The following is a 21778-nucleotide window of genomic DNA, read 5'->3' on the forward strand; positions in this document are numbered from 1 at the left end:
TGCTCTGCAACGGGAGAGGGCACAACAGTGAGAGGCCCGTGTACCGCAAAAAAATAAAATAAAACACAGTGTGGTATTGGCACAAAGCCAGACATACACATCAGTGGAACAAAACAGAGAGCCCAGAAATAAACCCATACACCTATGGTCAATTAATCTTTGACAAAGGAGGCAAGAATATACAATGGGGAAAAGACAGTCTCTTCAGCAAGTAGTGTTGGGAAAGTTGGACAGCCACATGTAAATCAATGAAAGTAGAACACACCCTCACACCATACACAAAAATAAACTCAAAATGGCTTAAAGACTTAAATGTAAGACAAGACACCATAAAACCCCTAGAAGGGAACATAGGCAAAACATTTTCTGACATAAATCATACAAATGTTTTCTTAAGTCAGTCACCCAAGGCAATAGAAATGATAGCAAAAATAAACAAATGGGATCTAATCAAACTTATAAGCTTTTGCACAACAAAGGAAACTATAAACAAAATGAAAAGACAACCTATGGACTGGGAGAAAATATTTGCAAATGATGCGACTGACAAGGGCTTAATTTCCAAAATATACAAACAGCTCATACAATTCAATAACAAAAAAACAAACAATCCAACTGAAAAATGGGCAGAAGATCTAAATAGACAATTCTCCAAAGAAGACATACAGGTGGCCAATAGGCACATGAAAAGATGCTCATCATCACTAATTATTAGAGAAATGCAAATCAAAACTATTGTACAATGAGTTATCATCTCACACTTGTAAAAATGGCCATCATTAAAAAGTTTAAAAATAATAAATGCTAGAGAGAGTGTGGAGAAAAGGGAACCTCTTATACTATTGGTGGGAATGTAAATTGGTGCAGCCACAATGGAAAACAGTATGGAGGTTCCTCAAAACACTAAAAATAGAGTTGCCATATGATCCAGCAATCCCACTCCTGGGCATACACCCACACAAAACTATAATTCAAAAAGATACATGCATCCCAGTGTTCACAGCAGCACTATTTACAATAGCCAAGACATGAAAGCAACCTAAATGTCAATCGACAGATGAATGGATAAAGAAGATGTGGTATATATACACAATGGAATATTATTCAGTCATTAAAAAGAATGAAACAATGCCATTTGCAGCAACATGGATGGACCTGGAGATTATCATACTAAGTGAAGTAAGTCAGAAAGAAAAAGACAAATACCATATGATATCACTTATATGTAGAATCTAAAATATGACAAATTAACGTATTTACGAAACAGAAACAGTCTCACAGACATAGAGAACAGACTTGCGGTTGCCAAGGGGGGAGAGGGGAGGAATGGATTGGGAGTTTGGGGTTAGCAGATGCAAACTATTATATACAGGATGGATAAACAACAAGGTCCTATTGTATAGCACAGGGAACTACATTCAATATCCTGTGATAAACCATAATGAAAAGAATACAAAAAAGAATATATATGTAAAACTGAGTCACTTTGCTGTACAGCAGAAATTAACACACATTGTAAATCAACTACACTTCAATAAAATTTTAAAAAATAGTTTTCCCTTTTCATCAAAATTGATTGTAAATTCATCGTTAATGCTGGTTTGTAACAAGATATTATAATTTCATCTTTGAAAACCTCTTTTCACACAGATAGGTACAGCCAAATACTGAATCAATCCATGAGTATATGATTTTAGTTGAGCGTACTAATCTCTTGGTAGGCATCATAGGATTCTATTAGATTTCCCTCTTGACATTTGCCTTTATCATATCATTACATTGCAGATTTGTCACTTCCAATTCAAAGTTAGGTGGAAGTCACTGAATGGCAAAATTTAGTGGACTATTTTTGTGTGTGTGGCAAAATACATGCAATATAAAAATTGACATTTTTACCATTTTTAAGTGTATTTACCATTTTTAAGTGTACCATTCAGGGGCATTACTTATATTCACAATGTTACGCAACAATCGCCACTATCTCTTTTTTTTCAATAAATTTATTTATTTATTTATGGCTGCGTTGGGTCTTGGTTGCTGTGCATGGGCTTTCTCTAGTTGCGGCGAGAGGGGGCTACTCTTTGTTGCGGTGCTCGGGGATATTCTTCGTTGCAGTGCACGGGCTTCTCATTGCGGTGGCTTCTCTTGTTGTGGAGCACGGGCTCTAGGCGCGCGGGCTTCAGTAATTGTGGTATGCGGGTTCAGTAGTTGTGGCTCACGGGCTCTAGAGAGCAGCCTCAGTAGTCGTGGCACACGGGCTTAGTTGCTCCACGGCATGTGGGATCTTCCCGGACCAGGGATGGAACCCGTGTCCCCTGCATTGGCAGGCAGATTCTTAACCACTGTGCCACCAAGGAAATCCCTCATTACTACCTATTTCTAAAATGAATGGATCTTTTCAATTAATCTACCACAAAGGAGGCAAGAATATACAATGGAGAAAAGACAGTCTCTTCAATAAATGGTGTTGGGAAAACTAGGCAGCTACACGTAAAAGAATAAAATGAGAACATTTACAAAAATAAACTAAAACATGGATTAAAGATCTAAATGTAAGACAAGAAACCATAAAACTCCTAAAAGAAAACATAGGCAGAACACTCTTTGACATAAATCGTAGCAATATTTTTTTGGATCTGTCTCCAAAGGCAAAGGAAACAAAAGCACAAATAAACAAATGGGACCTAATTAAACCTAAAAGCTTTCTCACAGCAAAGGAGACAATCTACTGAATGGGAGAAAATATTTGCAAATGATATGACCAATAGGAGGTTAATATCCAAAATATATAAACTGCTCATACAACTCAGTATCAAAAAAACAAACAACCCAATTAAAAAGTAGGCAGAAGACCTGAATAGACATTTTTCCAAAGAAGACATACAGATGGACAATAGGCAATAGCTCAACATTGCTAATCATCAGAGAAGTGTAAATGAAAACCACAATGAGTTATCACCTCACACCTGTAAGAACGGCTATCATCAAAAAGACCACAAATAACATTAGTTGGCAAGGATGTGGAGAAAAGGGAACCCTGTACACTGTTGATGATAATGTAAATTGGTGCAGCCACTGTGGAAAACAGTTAAGAAGGTTCCTCAAAAAACTAAAAATAGAATTACCATATGATCCAGCAATCCCACTCCTGGGTATATATTTGAAGAAAACAAAAACACTAATTCAAAAAGATACATGTACCCCAATGTTCATAGCACCATTATTTACAATTGCCAAGATCTGAAAGCAACTTAAGTGTTCATCGACAGATGAATGGGTAAAGACATGGTGTGTATATACATATATATGTATACACACACATACATATACATACAATGGAATACTACTCAGCTATAAAAAGGAATTAAATTTTGCCATTTATAACAACATGGATGGACCTGGAGGGTATTATGCTTAGTGAAGTTTGTCAGAGAAAGACAAATAGTATGTTATCATTTACATGTAGAATCTAAAAATTAAAACAAACTAGTGAATATAACAGAAAGAAAGAGACTCCGGCTTCCCTGGTGGCGCAGTGGTTGAGAGTCCGCCTGCCGATGTGGGGGACACGGGTTTGTGCCCCGGTCCAGGAAGATCCCACATGCCGCGCAGCGGCTGGGCCCGTGGGCCATGGCCGCTGAGCCTGCGCGTCCGGAGCCTGTGCTCCGCAACGGGAGAGGCCGCGACGGTGCGAGGCCCGCGTACGGCAAAAAAAAAAAAAAAAGAAAAAGAAAGAGACTCAGAACAAACTAGTGGTTATCAGTGGGGAGAGGGGAAGGGGGAAAGGCAAGATACAGGAAGGGGATTAAGTGGTACAAACTACTATGTAAAAAATAAATAAGCTACAAGGATAGATTGCACAGCACAGGGAATATAGTCAATATTTTATAATAACTACAAATGGAGTATAATCTATAAAAATTTTGAATCCCTATGTTGTATGCCTGAAACTATTATAACATTGTAGGGACTTCCCTGGTGGTGCTGTGGATAAGACTCTGCACTTCCAATGTAGGAGGCCCGGGTTTGATCCCTGGTCAGGGAACTAGATCCCACATGCATGCCGCAACTAAGAGTTTGCATGCCACAACTAAGGAGACCGCGTGCCTCAGCTAAGGAGCTGGAGAGCTGCAACTAAGGAGCTTGTGAGCCACAACTAAGGAGCCCGCCTGCCACAACTAAGAGCTGGTACAACCAAATAAATAAATAGATTAAAAAAAAAACTAATATAACATTGTAAATCAACTATATCTCAATTTTTTTTTTTTTTTTTTTTTTTTTGCTTTACGCGGGCCTCTCACTGTTGTGGCCTCTCCCGTTGTGGAGCACAGGCTCCGGATGTGCAGGCTCAGCGGCCATGGCTCACGGGCCCAGCCGCTCCACGGCATTTGGGATCCTCCCAGCCCGGGGCACGAACCCTCATCCCCTGCATCGGCAGGCGGACTCTCAGCCACTGTGCCACCAGGGAAGCCCCAGACCTCAATTTTTAAAAATTTAAAAATTAAATAAAATAAAATGAATGGATCTTGAAATATGGAAATTTCCTTTGTACTTCACTGAGGTTCTGAAACACACTGCTGGAACTGTAATTTAAGCTCAGAAAATATATAAACTACAAATCTTTAAGGGAATGGGGACCCCACTTCTTATTTCAAGTTTTGATAGCGTGAGAACTATATAAAGTGACTTGACATTACTTATGATTCAAACATTAGTTGTCACTGAAATTACTTTGTCACAGTCTCATTTCAGATTCCTACCAGCAATCTATGAGAGATCCAGTTTCTCCACATACTCGTCACTGCCTGGTATTGTCGTTATTTTTTATATTAGCCACCTGAACAGGTGTGGTTTAGTGTTTCATCATGATTTTAATTTCACTACCCTAATGGTTAATGATGTTTAACATCTTTTCCTATTCTTATTTGCCACTCATACATCCTTTTGGGTGAAGTGTCTGTTTAAGTCTTTTGCCCATTTTCTAAATGGATTGTTATTCTTAGTGTTGCATTTAGAGAGTTCTTTATCTATTATGGATTCAAGTCCTTTGTCAGATGATTTGAAAGTATTTTCTCTCTTAATAGGGTCATTTCACGGAGCAAAAGTTTTATATTTTGATCAAGTTTAATTTGTTGATTTTTTTCTTTTAAGGATTGGGCATTTAGTGTCATGTCTAAGAACTCTTAGCTCCAACCCCAGGTCATGAATATTTTCTACGTTTTTTTCTAAAAGTTTTATAGTTTTAAATTTTGTTCTGTGATCCATCCTGATTAATTTTTTGATTAATTTTTATATAAGGTATAAAATTTAGGCAAAGGCTCATTTTTTTGACTATAGCTGTCCAATGTTCCAACACCATTTGTTGAAGATTCATCTCTCCATTAAGTTGCTTTTGCACCTATGTAAAAATGAGTTGGCCATACTTGTATGGGTTGATTTCAGGACTCTATTCCATTGACCTATTTGTCTATCCCTTCACTGATACCATTAACTTGATTACTGTAGCTATTTAGTAAGTCTTAAAATAGCATAGTGTGATATCTCCAACTTTATTCATCCTTTACAAAACTGGTTTAGCCATTCTAGTTCTTTTACCTTTCCAGGAGAACCAAGTTCAAGATTGAGGAGAGTTTTATAAACATCTTTTGACGTTACGGCACCAGAGAAGGAAAACTTGGTATGCCATCCATTAGTATTCTCACATAAGAATGACATAGTAGCATTAAGAGAAAACTAAAATCTTCACATCTTCATTTATTCTTTCAACAAATAACTTACTAAGCACCTATGTACAAGACTGTCCCAGATGCTGGGAATAAAAAATATTCTAATTTCTATCTTTGTAGTACACTAATTTCATTTTATTCATCTCTAAAATGCCTAGTTACAATTTTCATCAAAACCTACGAATAGAAAAGTGAATGGTTGACAACAAACAAAATCGTCTTATTGCATGAGTTTTGTTCCTTTGACTATATACATGATGTCATGTTCCACGACCCCCTGGTAGTAAGTTACTTCCCTTATTGGAGAATGCCAAATTCAAAGGCTCTCTAAAAAGACTCAGATGAGAGCAGGCAGGCAAGGTTTCATTCCCAAAGGCATATCATGAGTACTATACAAGCATTATCAAATGCCTGTAACATATCAGAGACTGAGGACTCTTGCAATGTTTTTGATTTTAGAACAAGGCACTCAGTATAATTTTATTCTGACAAAGAAAAACTCCCATAGAAGTGGTTGAAAAAGTGGTTGAACTAATTCTCAAATTTTCATAGAATAATAAAATATGGAGTAAGAATGAACACAGTAAAGGTATGGAGAAGTCTATATCGTTGATCTAAGACAATCAAAAGTTGCCATTCTAAGCAACCCACTTTCCAAGTCTCATCGTATTTTTGCTATTCTTTCCTAAACTGCTTCCCAAACTGTCAATCTTGCTGTCATAGCTTACTCACTGCCCATATAAGGACAGTGAAATATCTGATGGAGATAAGAAGATTCATGCAGGATGCTCTGTTTTGAAACAGTCCTGCTCCATATTTGCACCTAGCTCCTTCAGTGACACGACTCTCAAAACAGTAAGCAACAGGTGTTTAGCTCTTGAATGACAAAATAACACAATCAAGAAAATCAAGAGAAAATCCCCTTACTCCAATAAGACTATGTTCTCTACGGTCTTAAAGTATTCATACTCCTTAGGCAGAATTTTCCCATAGTTGGAGGCCACTGTGAAGTATAATGGTTTTGCACATGGATTTCAGAAGACAGACACGGGCTCACAGGCTGATTCTGCCACCAACTTTCTGCATGTTACCTAGCCACTTTAAGCTTCAATTTCCTCATTTTTACAATGGTACATGCACCTACCACAAAGTGTTGAGAGGAATTAATGGGATAATGAAAAGTGCTTAGCAAAGTATTGGGTATATAACAAACATTTAATATATAAACTATACACCAATTTATCCATCTGATAAATCATACAGCCTATCTTAACTATTCCTCTTTCCTTTAGCTTTCCCTGACTCTTTCAAGATTAGGGAATTTATTTCCTTCCTCCTATGTCTTCCCTGCACTGTGTCACTGCAATAGGATGCTTCTACTAAGAACTCCTGGAGGGCAGGCTGACTAACTCTTGTTTGCACCCCTTGCCCCTGGCACAGTACAGAGCCTGGCACCTATTATTCAAATGGCAACCAGAACATCTCCATGTTGCCCCACAATCTGCATTATTATCATGTAAAACTGCATGACATACCACTAAGAAATCTTCTTAACCGATCCACTTCTGTTTAATTTCTCTGCTCTTTTGCTTATTATTAATTGTATAATAAACAATTACAGTTTATTTTTCTCTTTCTGGATTACTTAGGATAAATTCCATCAGTGGGATTACAGGATTAAAGAGTGTAGCTCGAAGCAACTAGACATCCATCCAGTTTGTTTAATTAACCTTATTATAAGATATGTACTCCAGTACTATTGCAAAAGAGAATTGCTCTTAGTTTTAGTACTTTCAGTTCTATTTTGTTGACCTGAGCCTGCCTCTATCCCACCTACTCTGGGACATTAGCAAGAAACAGAGGAAGTTAGGGCAATCTTCTTTGTTTATAGCCCGATCTCATGACTAGCATGTATCTGTAAAGGCAAACTGCTTACTTGAAGGTGATGGGAAAATTTGGGCAAATGAACTAATAATAAACCAACATAGCATTTACTATGTGCCAGGCATTGTTTTAAATGTTTTACAGATACTAACTCTTATAATTCTCATAACTACCCTATGAGGTAGATACTCTTATTTCCCCTGTTTTACATCTGAGGAAACTGTGAAGTAGCAGCAAAGATTTGAAGAGATCTTTAAAAGCAGAGATCGAATCCAGGCTCCAGAGTTGAGGCTCTTAATCACTATGCTATGTGCCATTCCAAGAAAAAACAAGCAAATAACTCATCACTGTACAAGATGACCTCAGATGTGTCTTTATAGACAGCCAGCTCTCCTCTCTTCCCCAGGGTGAGTATCAGATTAAAATAAACTATGACTCTGCTAACTAACCTCATTATAAGCAAATGGTAATTTCCACAGTCAAAGGCACAAGTACATGATTAGAACACTAGAATATAAATAGACTATTTTACTCAATTGCAAAACTCCACTTCCTGGTTGTTTTTCAACCAAAGATGAGTAGATGCTAAATGATGAATACATTATGGACTGATATTTAAAAATAAAATAAAAGCATCTTTATACTACCCTGCCAGTAACTGCATAGATGTCTTATACTTGTAACTGTTTGGTTGGACGCCTAACTTCTCTTTCTTTCTAGGCTTCCCAAAAAAGCATACCTGGCCAAGCAAGCCAGGGGGAAAAATGTCTATCTAAAGTAAAAACGAATTTAACCTACCATATTAACATTCTGTAATGTGAGTTACCACGTTCTAAGATTGAGTGGATTAAAAATAGAAATGGGGCTTCCCTGGTGGCGCAGTGGTTAAGAGTCCGCCTGCTGATGCAGGGGACACGGGTTCGTGCCCCGGTCCGGGAAGATCCCACATGCCGCAGAGCGGCTGGGCCCGTGCGCCATGGCCGCTGAGCCTGCGCATCCGGAGCCTGTGCTCCGCAACGGGAGAGGCCACGACAGTGAGAGGCCCACGTACCGCAAAAAAAAAAAAAAAAAAAAGAAATGAACCAAGAAAAATGACTTAATATATTTAAGCTATATGGGCTTATTATATGAACGCATAAATAATATAACACGGTAGGGAAATACAATTGAGTGAATATCATTGGGACAAATACAAACAGATTGGAGATGAACTGAGATCCAGGTTTCACACCATACATTAATCCATCTGGAATTAACCCCAAAAGTTACATTAAAATGATGAAATAAATAAAAGAGAATTAAACAGCATATTTAGCCACCTAGGGAAGGAAATAGTCTCCATTTCCCCCCAAAGCCTGAAACTTATCAAAGGCAAGATGGATGGCTTAAAATATAAAAAGGAAAACTTTTTGCATAATGAAATTAGCTTTAAGGGGAAGGGAATACAGCTAAAGGAGTGACCAGGTAACTAATATAATAATATATTTTGAACAGTCAGCTTTTACTGAAAAACATGTTTTATCCATTCATTCAGCAAGTATTTATTGAGGGGACTACACGCCAGGCACAGCTCTGGGTGCTGGGGACACAGGAGTGAAAAAACAGACTTGCACCTCGAAATCACTGCCTTAATGCAGGTTACATTCTAGTATTTATAAAAGGTCAAAATCCAGAATAATCTACTAAATTGGTTCAGAAGCTTCTCTCAGTTTCTGAATTCAATGTTACCAATCAAGAAATTAAAATTAAATTTTAAGATACAACTATATATACCTTAATAGAAATAGAGATAAAATCCAACCCGAGAAGGAGGGAAATGTAAGACAACCACATATCATCTGAACCTTGACCCAATTTTTAATGTCACTGGCAGGTACTCAGGGGAACAAACTGGTCATATGTAACACTTTACATATGCTTTGTCTCCATAGTATTATTATAGGAAGGAAAATTTTCCAAACAAAAAAAATCATTTAAACCCAATGGTTTACTGGGAACTAAATGCCTAATAGAAGATTAATGGCTAAACTACAGTAGAGCAACACTCCAGTGCAGTGCTGCTTAACGGAAATAAAATACAAGCCACAAATGTAATTTAAATGTTTCTAGTAGCCACATTTAAAAAGTAAAAAGAAACAGGAGAAATTAATTATAATAATATACATTATTTAACCCAATATATACAAAATACTATCTTTTAAAAATGTAATCAATAAAAATTATTAATGAGATATTTTATATTCTTTTTTTGGTTCTAAGTCTTTGAAGTCTGGTGTGTGTTTTTTATTAGGTTTTTTTAAAATTAATTTACTTTATTTATCTATTCTTGGCTGTGTTGGGTCTTCGTTGCTGTGCACAGGATTTCTCTAGTTGCAGCGAGAGGGGGCTACGCTTCATTGCGGTGCGCGGGCTTCTCATTGCGGTAGCTTCTCTTGATGCGGAGCATGGGCTCTAGGCGCGTGGGCTTCAGTAGTTGTGGCATGCAGGCTCAGTAGTTGTGGCTCGCGGGCTCTAGAGTGCAGGCTCATTAGTTGTGGCGCACGGGCTTAGTTGCTCCACAACATGTGGTATCTTCCCAGACCAGGGCTCGAACCCGTGTCCCCTGCATTGGCAGGTGGATTCTTAACCACTGTGCCACGAGGGAAGCCCTGGTGTGTGTTTTATATATACAGAACATCTCAATTCGGACATGCCACATTCCAAATGTCCAATAGCTACATGTGGCTGGTGACTACAGTATTGGATAGCGTAGTCCAGTAGTTTTCAATTGAGGGTGATTTTGCTTGCCCAGGGGACATTTGGCAATGTTTGCAGACATTTTTGGTTGTCACAACTGTGCGTTCAATGGGTAGAGGCCAGGGATGCTGCTGAACATCCTACCATGCACAGAACAGGCCCCCACAACAAAGAATTATCTGGCCCCCAAATGTCAGTAGTGCTAAGGTAGCCCTAGCTAAACAGCTAACACGGCTAGTACTTGATGTATCATGATCCAGGGGAATGTGTTTTATGAGGCCTATTTGTTTTTTACGTTACAATGCTTTAAATCAATTTTAGAAGTAACTTTTTAAGGCTTCTCCTGCGACGAGATGAGGGCACTCATTTCTCTTTACTTCTCTTACGGGGCACTGCAGACTGAAGGTCTCTCCATGGCCAGATGTTGCGGCCACAGAAGGTGTCCGCAGCAGTTGATTCATTCCAAAGGGAAAAATACTGCTTGATCCAGGAGTTGAGAAAACATTAAACAAGGAAATACTGCTGCCATTTGTATCTTCCTGAGGACTGTGGCTAGGAGACATGAGCATTTTTTTTTCCTACCAAGGTGATGGGGATGGAGCAGGGCAGGGACAGTGGGGAACTAAAAGGGGACAATGAAATTTAGATTCTGCCATGGTTCAAACAAAGGTCAGGGAAACACAGAGTCATTTACCTGCCCATCCCGTGAGGGAAACAAGGAACTTTCGATCCATAAGCAAACAGAGAGGTTTTCACAAGAGCCCTCCATCCTCTGTGCACTAAGACCATCCCCAGGGCTGGGATAATTAGCTCTCACTATCACACCACATGGCTTCCGCTTATCTAGTTTGTCCCATCTCATTTTAACAGGCTGCCAGAGCGGAATGTCTGCTGACAAGGCAACCACGGGCTTCCCCCTGCGTGGAGGCCCCTGGGACAAGATACCAGGGGCCAGCAATCATTCCCCAGGCTAAACAATCCTTTCCCAACAGCAGGACAACATCAGGGTAGCCTTGCTAAGCCTGGAGGCTGAGGAATCAACCAGAGGCACCTCTCAGCTTCCAAGGGTATTAAAGGCTGCAATATTCCCATCTGGCCCGCCCCACAAGGAAAGCCGCACTTGGGGCACAATCAGAACAGACAGGCCTCAGACTCTACAGCATATTCTTCCTACCCTCTCCTTAATTCACAAATACAGAGTGGGTAGCCTCTTCTCATAAACCCTTCTGGCCCAAGTAAAAGCTTTTCTGCAGGTGTCCCAGCCCCACAGCTGCCTTTACGGCAAACATTTAGAAAGACAAACTTTTAAGAGGAACTGTTACACTGTCAAATACAGTTTTCAAAAGACTCAAAATGTTAACAATTAAATAAGTTAAATTTTCTTTTAAATTAAAAAAGAAATGAAAAAGCTGTTCCTCCCAGGAACAGCTGACTCCAGGCGTCCCCAATTCTCCCTCTCCCCGACAAGTTAACACTACAAAGGACATTTCCCCTCCCAATTCTCAGCACTTCCTTATTCCAATGGGTTATTAACATGATTCTGACCGGCTCTAGCATTTCCCTTAAAAACTTCCAAACAGCGGTCACTTCAGTCAAGGGACGGCGAAATTCTAGAACGTAATCTTCACAGGAAGGAAGCAGAATATAATAGAAAGGGCTCACTATTCATTCAAAGTCAGGGAACCTGCTAACTTCAGCCCTATTGCTCAGCAGCTATGAATTAACTTGTACCCCAGCTCACTAATCTGTAACTAGGCTGCATTACCCTCATGCTGAGGATAAGCTATTACAATTCACAAGTGTAAATATGTAAAACCAATGGATATAACTTACCACCATCACGGTGAAACAGGTATTTTTCCGCAGCTCATAACCTAGCATTGCCCCAGAATCCGGAGAAATTTGAGGGCTTTCAATTGTTTCATAAGCTAAATTCCAAGGAACTTTTCTAAAGTTCCTATTACACTGGGGTGTGAGATTAACTTTGTTATTATAATGATAAGGTTTCAAAGGACTAAACTGAAAATAAATCACAGAAGGGATTGGAGCCCCATTGGTTGAGGGGACAGAAGAGACTTTATTCCATGAGATCTAAGGCAGAGGTTCTCAGTGCTGCTGACACATTAGGATCACCAGGGCAGCTTTTAAACAACATGGATGCCTGAGCCTGACCCCAGAGACTGGTTTAATGGGTCTGGAACATTGGTATTTTTTTTTAACGCTCTTCAAATGATTTTAATACACAGCCTGAACTGAGAACCACTGATGTAGACGGTAGGATGCTGGTCATTTGCATTTGACAAAATCCCTTCAAGATTTTCAGGCTTTAGCTTAAAAAAGCCAAAATATAATTTGTAAATGAAACTCCCTTCAGTGATCAGTAAGTACCGTGTGAGCCCATGTTAAATGCCTAGAATAAGACATTAGTGGGTCCAACATGTGACTCCTGTACCGCAGAGCAGACTGGAGCCGCTGACAATGGTGGGAAGCAAAGGCAAAGGTGAAGATTTGGGCAGTCTGGCTATTTTTCCACTGTGAGAATACAACATTTCAGGAAACTAAGTGACTGCTCAACACCACATCTGCTTTAGTAAACAGAAGTTTTCATCGGATATCTAATAACAGATAAGTTGATTCTTTGAACAGCTAATTCAGAAAAAATCTTAAATAATTAAAACATATGTAACATCTAATTAATTATCTAAATAGGTTAACTCCCTAAAAGGGGGGTAAGGAGGGAAGGAATAGACTTAATAAGCTTAATTCTACGGACAGGTTCAACCATTGCAAAGACTTCCGGAGGCTTTGTTTCCTGTTTCCGGCATTGACCTTTTTATTTTTGATTAAGAGAGAGGGAGGGACAGAATGGTGAAACATTCAAAAAAGCATTAGCAAAAGGCTACCTCAAAGCAAAACCAAAGTTTCACTGAGAAAGTTCTCACTAACCATTTGTAACTTCCAAGTTATAGATCTTAACAAAATAAAGGTTTGGGTATTTAAAACTGCTTAAAAAACAAAAAGCTAGTTCCAATACTTTTCATCCCTTTTGACAGAAAGCTCCTTTAACTCATGCCAACAAGCTATATTTATTTCCCTTAAGCAGCATTTCCTAGGAAAGAAGCAGCAGTCCTGCTGCAGATGGCATAAGAGAGCTCATGATCAAGGCAGCAGGCCAATCTTAGGAGACCCACGTGGTAGACTCAGTCACCACGCAGGAAAGCCACCTGGGCTCTGCACCAATGGCAGCACTGTTGTCATCTCTACCGGAGAGCTCTGGGCTGCTATTGGAGACCAACATCTGGCACCAGGCCAGACACCGTATCATACCGTACTAAGATTTATAAAGCTTTATAGATGCCTTCAGGGAAAAGAAAAAAAAAAAAGGCAGGTGTTCTTACGCATCCTATTACTAACTGTCCAGAAAATGTGCTGAGTCACTGAGTAGCATTCAAGAGAAAAATAATGCAGAGACTGCAAATACTAATCTCCTTCACCCTGCTCTCCTTCCTAACAGCAAGGAGACTCACAGGTAATACTTTCGACACTGAAAACACAAGAGCATGGAAAAATTCACATACCCTTAGTCCATAAAGAAAAGCTTTCAGAGTTAAATTCTCTAAAAGTGTAATGTACTAGACAGAACTATTTTATGGTAACAATAGTTGTCTCTAGGTAGAGGGGTTAAGGGTGATTTATTTTTTCTATAATCTTCTACAATTTGCACATTTTCTATAATGAGACCATAATTCTTTCATAGTAATATATCTTAGAATCATATTTCTTGGTAAGAGATTACACCCACATCTTTGTCTCCAGCATGGAACTTCAATTCACCCAAATATTTCCACTCACTAATTATGAACACTCCAACCAGGGCTACAGTGTCAGCCAAACAAGGAACTAAAGGAGACACTAAGTGAAGGTCACTGGACTTTGCAAATACTTGCTTTGTTACTTTGCCTAGAAGCAGAATATTCTAACTTGGTAGAAAGCAAATTCCACCAGTGGTACACTTCTTTTTTTTTTTTTAATTTATTTATTTTTGGCTGCATTGGTTCTTCGTTGCTGCACGCAGGCTTTCTCTAGTTGCGGCGAGCGGGGGCTACTCCTTGTTGCATGTGCAGGCTTCTCATTGCAGTGGCTTCTGTTGTTGCGGCACATGGGCTCTAGGTGCGCGGGCTTCAGTAGTTGTGGCATGTGGGCTCAGTAGTTGTGGCTCGCGGGCCCTAGAGCGCAGGCTCAGCAGTTGTGGTTCACAGGCTTAGTTGCTCCGCAGCATGTGGGATGTTCCCTGACCAGGGCTCAAACCCGTGTCCCCTGCATTGGCAGACGGATTCTTAACCACTGCACCACTAGGGAAGCCCTGCTTATTTTCCATCTTTCCTCCTTTCCTAGATTACACATGCTAGGGAAAAACAAGTCACCTTTGGCTTTAGCCCGAGCACACTGAGAAAACAAACAACCACCACAATAAAAAAACTTATAAAAGCGTCAAATAGTTTGGTCTTGCTTTTGCTTAACTTTTAATTTAAAGCAACTAAAATCCAAACTCCTTGGCCTATTATTCAAGAACACATCATCTGAAACTCACTGACCTATCCTTCTACATATATGACTTCACACTTCATGTTCAAAGCCAACAGCACCTAGTTGGTCCTACCCACAGCTCTTTCTTCTACCAGGCATGTTCTTATTTCTCTGAATTCTAACTGTTCCTCTAAGTCTCCAACCAAATGCTACCTCCTGCTGAAGTCTTCCTTGACCTCAAAAACTGAAGCACTCTCTCCTTCTTGTTAATCTCCATAGCATCTAAATTACAGTAATCTATGTACATGCCTATGAGTTTAAGATACGGAGGGCAGGCAGGCCCAGCACTAATTTATCTTCATGTGCACCAGAACACTTCATTCAGGGCTGTGCGTGCATCTTGGAGAGTGCTCAAATGTTTGCTGAATTAAAAAAGTGAATAAACATCACATCTTAAAACAAACCAAGCCGGGGGCAGGGGGATGAATTGGGAGATTGGGATTGACATATACACACTAATATATATAAAATAGGTAACTAATAAGAACCTGCTGTATAGCACATGGAACTCCACTTCACTGTACAGTAGAAACTAATACAACATTGTAAAACAGCTATACCTCAATTAAAAAAAAAAGCACACACAAACCAACCAGACTTCGTGGAGTTATGTGATCGACATGTGCATATCTGAATGCAGTTATAAGAAAAGGAGCTGTGCTTGGAGAGTCATGCCTCAGACACAGGAACAGTGTTAAGGAGCGGTCTGGACATAAACCTTTGTTAGTTGAAATAATGCCAGCCTAATGCCAACCAAGATAATACTTAGGCTCAAAGAACTAACAGCAACAGAAGGCACCCCTATTAGCACTTCAGGATTAAAGGATGTCTGCAAATCATCAAGTTGTGTGTGGCCATAAGCTTTAACGCAATAGTCCTGAACAAAGGGGAGGTGTGAAAATGCATTATTTTTAACTGAATTAGCTCTAAGCAGATGTGATACAAATATCTGAAACGCAAATGATTAGAGCAATTTTCCCAAAGAGTATTCCAAAAGATTTGGTCACAATATTAAGAAACAGGCAAACTGTGTACTCTGCAACTTTGCTTACAGCTTGAGAGAAAAAAAAAAATCACCCGCCTGTTTAAAATGAGAATTTAATCCCTGATGCTTTGCTTCTGAATTCTGTTTGACAGTTCCATGTGTCCATGTTAACTGGACCTATTGAAGGCTAATGGTGGTGAATAAAACCTTGTTTTCCAATTAAGAGCCACAGATTATGTATCCTTATCTTTTGCTACTTTGGGAGGTACTGTTTTTTTATTTCTGATGGATAATAGACATGCCTGGCATCTGGGAGGTCCCATCCCAGATTTCGTCTCTAAAAACTAATATGGAAACAATGGTTATGATCAAGAGACACGAAACTGTAATCTCTACCCAATTATCTACTTACATTCCTTTTTTTAAAAAATTAATTAATTAATTTTTATTTATTTTATTTTTGGCTGCATTGGGTCTTCATTGCTGTGTGCAGGCTTTCTCTAGTTGCGGTGAGTGTGAGCTACTTTTCATTGTGGTGCGCAGGCTTCTCATTGTGGTGGCTTCTCTTGTTGTGGAGCACAGGCTCTAGGCGCCCGGGCTTCAGTAGTTGTGGCACGCGGGCTCAGTAGTTGTGGCTCACGGGCTCTAGAGGACAGGCTCAGTAGTTGTGGCGCACAGGCTTAGTTGCTCCACGGCATGTGGGATCTTCCCGGACCAGGGCTTGAACCCATGTCCCCTGCATTGGCAGGCGGATTCTTAACTGCTGTGCCACCAGGGAAGTCCCTCTACTTACATTCTTAAAACGGTATGCTTATACAGCCATTCTACTTCCCAAATACTTAAATTACCCATTTGTAAACTATCGCTGAACCAGAAATTTGTCATCTTGCTGATTTCCTCTATTAGCAAACTGTTATATGAGACAAGTTCAAGATATATTTATATCTAAGATTCTGGATTTTGACAGGTAATATGCAAAAAGATTCTAGGTGGTATGTGAACTTTTAAAAACACTTGATATTTACACATTCCTTTTAACGTGTGTAAAAAATAGGTTGCATAAACCTATAATTCTATTGCTTAGGTCAAGGCTGAGCAAAAAAAGCCAGTACATTAAAGGAATTAAGGACTTTCCTGGCGGTCCAGTGGTTAGGACTTCGCCTTCCAATGCAGGGCGCGCAGGTTCGATCCCTGGCTGGGGAGCTAAGATCCCACATGCCTTGCGGCCAAAAACCCGAAACATAGAACAGAAGCAATATTGTAACAAATTCAATAAAGACTTTAAAATGGCCCACATCAAAAAAAAAAAAATCTAAAAGAAATAGTTTAAGTAAAAAAAAAAAGTTCAGAGGGTACAGGATATGGTAAAAAACAGGAAAACAGTACTCAAATGTAAACGTTTAGGAAACATCAAAGGATAATGAAAATGAAACTCATGTGGACTGCTCAGATTTTATAAAAGGGGTTGGTATCAGCCTCCCGTTTCTTCAGGATGAGGCTGAGCCACACAAAGGAAACTTGCTGTCTGGTGCCTGACTTAATAATTTAGGGGACAAAAGGCACAACAGTGACTCCGTTTCCAGTTCTTCTCCACCCACAGAGGAAAAGTTTGCTGCTCCCACTGCACACCCTAATGTCAGTTCTGCTCTAACCAACTGGACAGGGCCTCTGTCGCCAGAAATTTCACAGGGCCACACACTACCTTCCCAGGTTCCATCTCTTCCTGCTCTACAAGCTACCCATGGGCAAGCTTGCTCACTCCTAAGGCTTCATCTACATGGATGCACTAATGACTCCAGAACTTGTGCCTGCTCTACTCCTTGCCTATGCTCTAATTATCTACTAATCATCTCATGTGGATGCACTTCAAACTCCACATGTTCAAAAGCAAACTCATTCTTACCTCCTCTCCTTCCTTCTCTTCCCATGTGTCCATCAATAGTTTTAAATCCTTACCATGAATCCCAGGCACCCCAATGTTTCCCTTCCCTTCCAGAGATGCCCTCAAATCTCTCCCCTCTCCTCCATCCTCACTATTATTCTTGGACACAGACCCCTGGCCTCTTTCACATGGGCTGGCACAGAAGCCTCCAGATTGCTCCCTGCATTTTGTCTCTCTCTTTCTCTCATACAGGTTTTTCCTACACTGTCTCAAAACTAATCTTCCTAAGATAAAAATCAAGTCTTAAAAATCTCAACTCAACTGCATTAGCCATTAGGTAATGCAACTTAGAACTACAATGAGATATCAGACATACCTATCAGAATGGCTAAAATAAAATTAATAACATCAAGTATTGGCAAGAATGCAGAGAAACTGGATCACTCATACATTGCTGGTGGGAATGTAAAATTATACAGCCACTCTGGAAAAGAGTATTGAAGTTTCTGATAAAACTAAACATGCACTTACCATATGACCCAGCAATTACATTCCTGGCAATTTACCCAGAGAAATGGAAATTTTATTCACACAAAATCCTATACACAAATGGCTCAGAGCAGCTTTTTTTGTAATAGCTACAAACTAGAAATAACCCAAATGTCCTTCAACAGATGAATGGTTAAACAAACTGTGGTCTATCTATAACATGGAAAATTACAATTAAAATGAAAGAACTATTGATACACACAACAAATTAGATGGATCTCAAGGGAATTAGGCTGAGTGAAAAAATCCAATGTCAAAAGGTTACGTACTATATGATTTCATTTGTACAGCATTCTTAAAATGGCAAAATTACAGAGATGGAGAACAGATAAGTGGTTGCCAAAGACTGGGGGAGAGACTGGGACTTCCCTGGTGGTGTAGTGGCTAAGAATCCACCTGCCAATGCAGGGAACATGGGTTCGAGCCCTGGTCCGGGAAGATCCCACATGCCGTGGAGCAACTAAGCCTGTGCACAACTACTGAGCCTGCGCTCTAGAGCCTGCGAGCCACAACTACTGAAGCCCACATGCCACAACTACTGAAGCCCGCATGCCTAGAGCCTGTGCTCTGCAACGAGAAGCCACAGCAATGAGAAGCCTGCACACTGCAACAAAGAGTGGCCCCCGCTCGCTGCAACCGGAGAAAGTCCACACGCAGCAACAAAGACCCAACACAGCCAAAAATAAATAAATAAATAAATTTATTTTAAAAAAAAGATTGGGGGAGAGGGCAAGGGAGGTGGCTGTGGCTCTAAAAAGGGAGCATGAGAGATTCTTTTGGTGGAGCTGATTTGTATCTCTACTGGGGTGCTGGTCATACAGATTTACACATGTGGAAAAATTGCATAGACTACACACACACAAATGAGTGCATGTGAAACTGGTGAAGTCTTAATAAGGTGGCTGAATGGTATCCATGTCAATCAATATCCTGTTGTGATATTATACTATAGCATGCAAGAAGTTACCGCTGGGGGAAGCTAGATAAAGTACGTATGGGGTCTCTCCATATTATTTTTTACAACTGCATGTGGATCTACAATTATCTCAAAATAAAAAAGTTAAAAGAAAAAAATCCTCTCAATAGCTTCCAATAGTTCCCCAACACCCATAGTAAAGGATTCCTTAGCATGGCGTGCAGAGCTTTCTCACATACATCCTATGCTCTAGACAACTAGCTCTAAGACCTAACACTTTTTGAGCACAGGCTATGTGGCAGGCACCATTCTAAGCATTTTATATGTATTAGCTCATTTAATCCTCAAGGGAACTCATGAGTTAGGTTCTACTGTTGATACCATTTTATTCATAAACCACTAAGGCACAGATGACTTAAGCAGCTTGAAAGCATCCCCACCTCATCAGTCTTCAAAGCCCTGCTCCAGTGTTACCTTTGTGACTTTTTCCAGTTTAAGTCCTATACTAACAGTGTCTAGCATTCAAAAGATACCCGATATGTGTTTAATTAACATAAGGTTTGGACAAAGGGACAAAGAAAAGGTACAAAACTGGCCCCTTAAGGATTTGATACTGATTACCTTGAATCTATGTTTCCCCAAAGTTAAGCTCGAATGGGAAAGCACTGTATAATATACAGTAGAAACAGAAAACAACCATCAGTTAGAAAATGTTGATTAATAAGGCAACAGCTTTCAGGTAGCAAAGAGGGACAGGTAATGTCAGGCTAATGAAACTCCAGTGTCAGCTGCAGAGCCATATCTTTCTCCAATTTTCATGGAACAAATAGATGAACACAAACCTCAACTTCCTACCCAGCAACCCCCGTTCTTCCTTATCAGTTACTTCTGCAATTCAAGAAAACGTATAATTTTTTCCCCTGAATAAAGATATTTCTTCCAGTTTAAAATGTATATTCATTATTTCCCTTGGAGGAAATTAGGTTATTAACTAAAGGCTCCTTTACACTCATGGGTTTACTTGAAAATTTTACTGATTATCCTCCAACAATCTAGAATTGTTCCAAGTACACGCTGAAGTCTGAATGAAAATCTCCAAAGGAGTCACCTTTTAAAGGCAGACAACAGAGGCAGAGGGAGAAAACAATTTTAAATACATGAATGAAGTTTAATGGTTCATATTCCCTCTGCTCCCTGCCCAGGCCTTCCCCTATCCCACATGGCATAAACTGTCTTCTCTCAAGCAAAGCCTTTTTAGAGGAGAACCCAAGGGGAAAAATAGGTGAGAAGCTGAGAGCTAACCTCTCCTCTTTCATAAATAACCATAAATTCTTAACAGTGACCTAAAGTCAATAAAGAAAAAGAAATTTATTTTAAATTAGGCATCTTGTGAAGAGAGAAAGTGTGGTCTAGCACCGCAGCAGGTAAGAAGAGGGACTCAAGCAAGGCAGTACTGACCTGTTGAGTTCTCTTGTACTTGGAGTCCTCGCGGTCTCGGTGCTGCCCTGAATTGCTGGTTCTCTCCCGCACATTTCTATAACCAGGGCTGGGGATGATATACTCCTTTCTTATGTCAATGTCCTTCATCTTCTCTGAGTGGAGGTGCCAGGGCTCACAGACTCTTGGTTCCACTTGAGAATTTCTGAAATTAAAAATTCATCAAGGACAGGTATTTCCTAAATTGTGCTTCATCATAAGTGAAAGTGCTCTAAAATAGGGGAAAAAAGGACAAAAGCATTACAGTTTTCTGTCATTATATCTATAAAAATAAATTTTCAAAAATCTTTCAGTTACCCTTTAATTTTTTCAAGAAAAAAATTCAGTGTGATAGAATCAAGAAGAATTCTCTCCTCCCACCTCTAGGGGGGAAAAAAAAGATTAAAAAAATAAACACAGTGACAGAGACACCCGCCTTCTTCACCTTCAACTATGTTCAATCACAATGTATAGAGCATTTATATACGTCTTAAAAAAAAAAAAGACTTTCTGGAAACAATTTAAGTTTGTTCCAAGCATTACAAATTCCACAATTCTAAAACAGATAAAGTTTACTAAATGAAAACTTATAAAACACTTATTCTACCAATGATATATCTCATCTCTGTATTTTTATAATTAAGTAATGGGTTAACTGATGCTTTTAAAGCTCTGTGAAGTTACATAGCTAAAACACAAAATAGTACTACACTTTACCTTTAAAAACAAATTCCCCTTGGGTTACTTAAAGTGTTCTAAAATTAGACAGAAGTGATGATTGCACAATTCTGTTAATATACTAACCAAACACCACGTTGTATACTTTAAGGGGTGAATTTCATGATACAAAAATATCTCAACAAAGCTGTTATTAAAAAACAATAACAAAAACAAATTCCCTACCCTGTCCTACTAAGTCTTACCTCGTATCTACCTGAAACTCTGTTCTAAACCCCTGCTAGCCTGGTTATCTCTAATCAATATCTGATATCAATTCTGGTTACTTCTGAAAAAACAAAACACATGCATACGTCTCT

At 39.4% G+C, this 21778-nt stretch overlaps 1 protein-coding gene across 5 annotated transcripts in view; it reads right to left on the bottom strand.

Moving 5' to 3' along the window:
* ABCC5 (ATP binding cassette subfamily C member 5) overlaps nt 1-21778 on the bottom strand; it is an 88151-nt gene that overhangs the window by 63845 nt on the left and 2528 nt on the right. For all 5 annotated transcript variants that reach the window (XM_067738227.1, XM_067738226.1, XM_067738228.1 and 2 more), the window contains one exon: nt 20724-20907. In XM_067738227.1, the coding sequence (XP_067594328.1) occupies nt 20724-20852 (129 nt within the window). In that variant the 5' untranslated portion in view covers nt 20853-20907. The remainder of the gene's footprint in view (nt 1-20723; nt 20908-21778) is intronic.

The sequence above is a fragment of the Pseudorca crassidens genome, chromosome 5 (genome assembly GCF_039906515.1).
Source record: "Pseudorca crassidens isolate mPseCra1 chromosome 5, mPseCra1.hap1, whole genome shotgun sequence".
Taxonomy (NCBI): Eukaryota; Metazoa; Chordata; class Mammalia; order Artiodactyla; family Delphinidae; genus Pseudorca; species Pseudorca crassidens.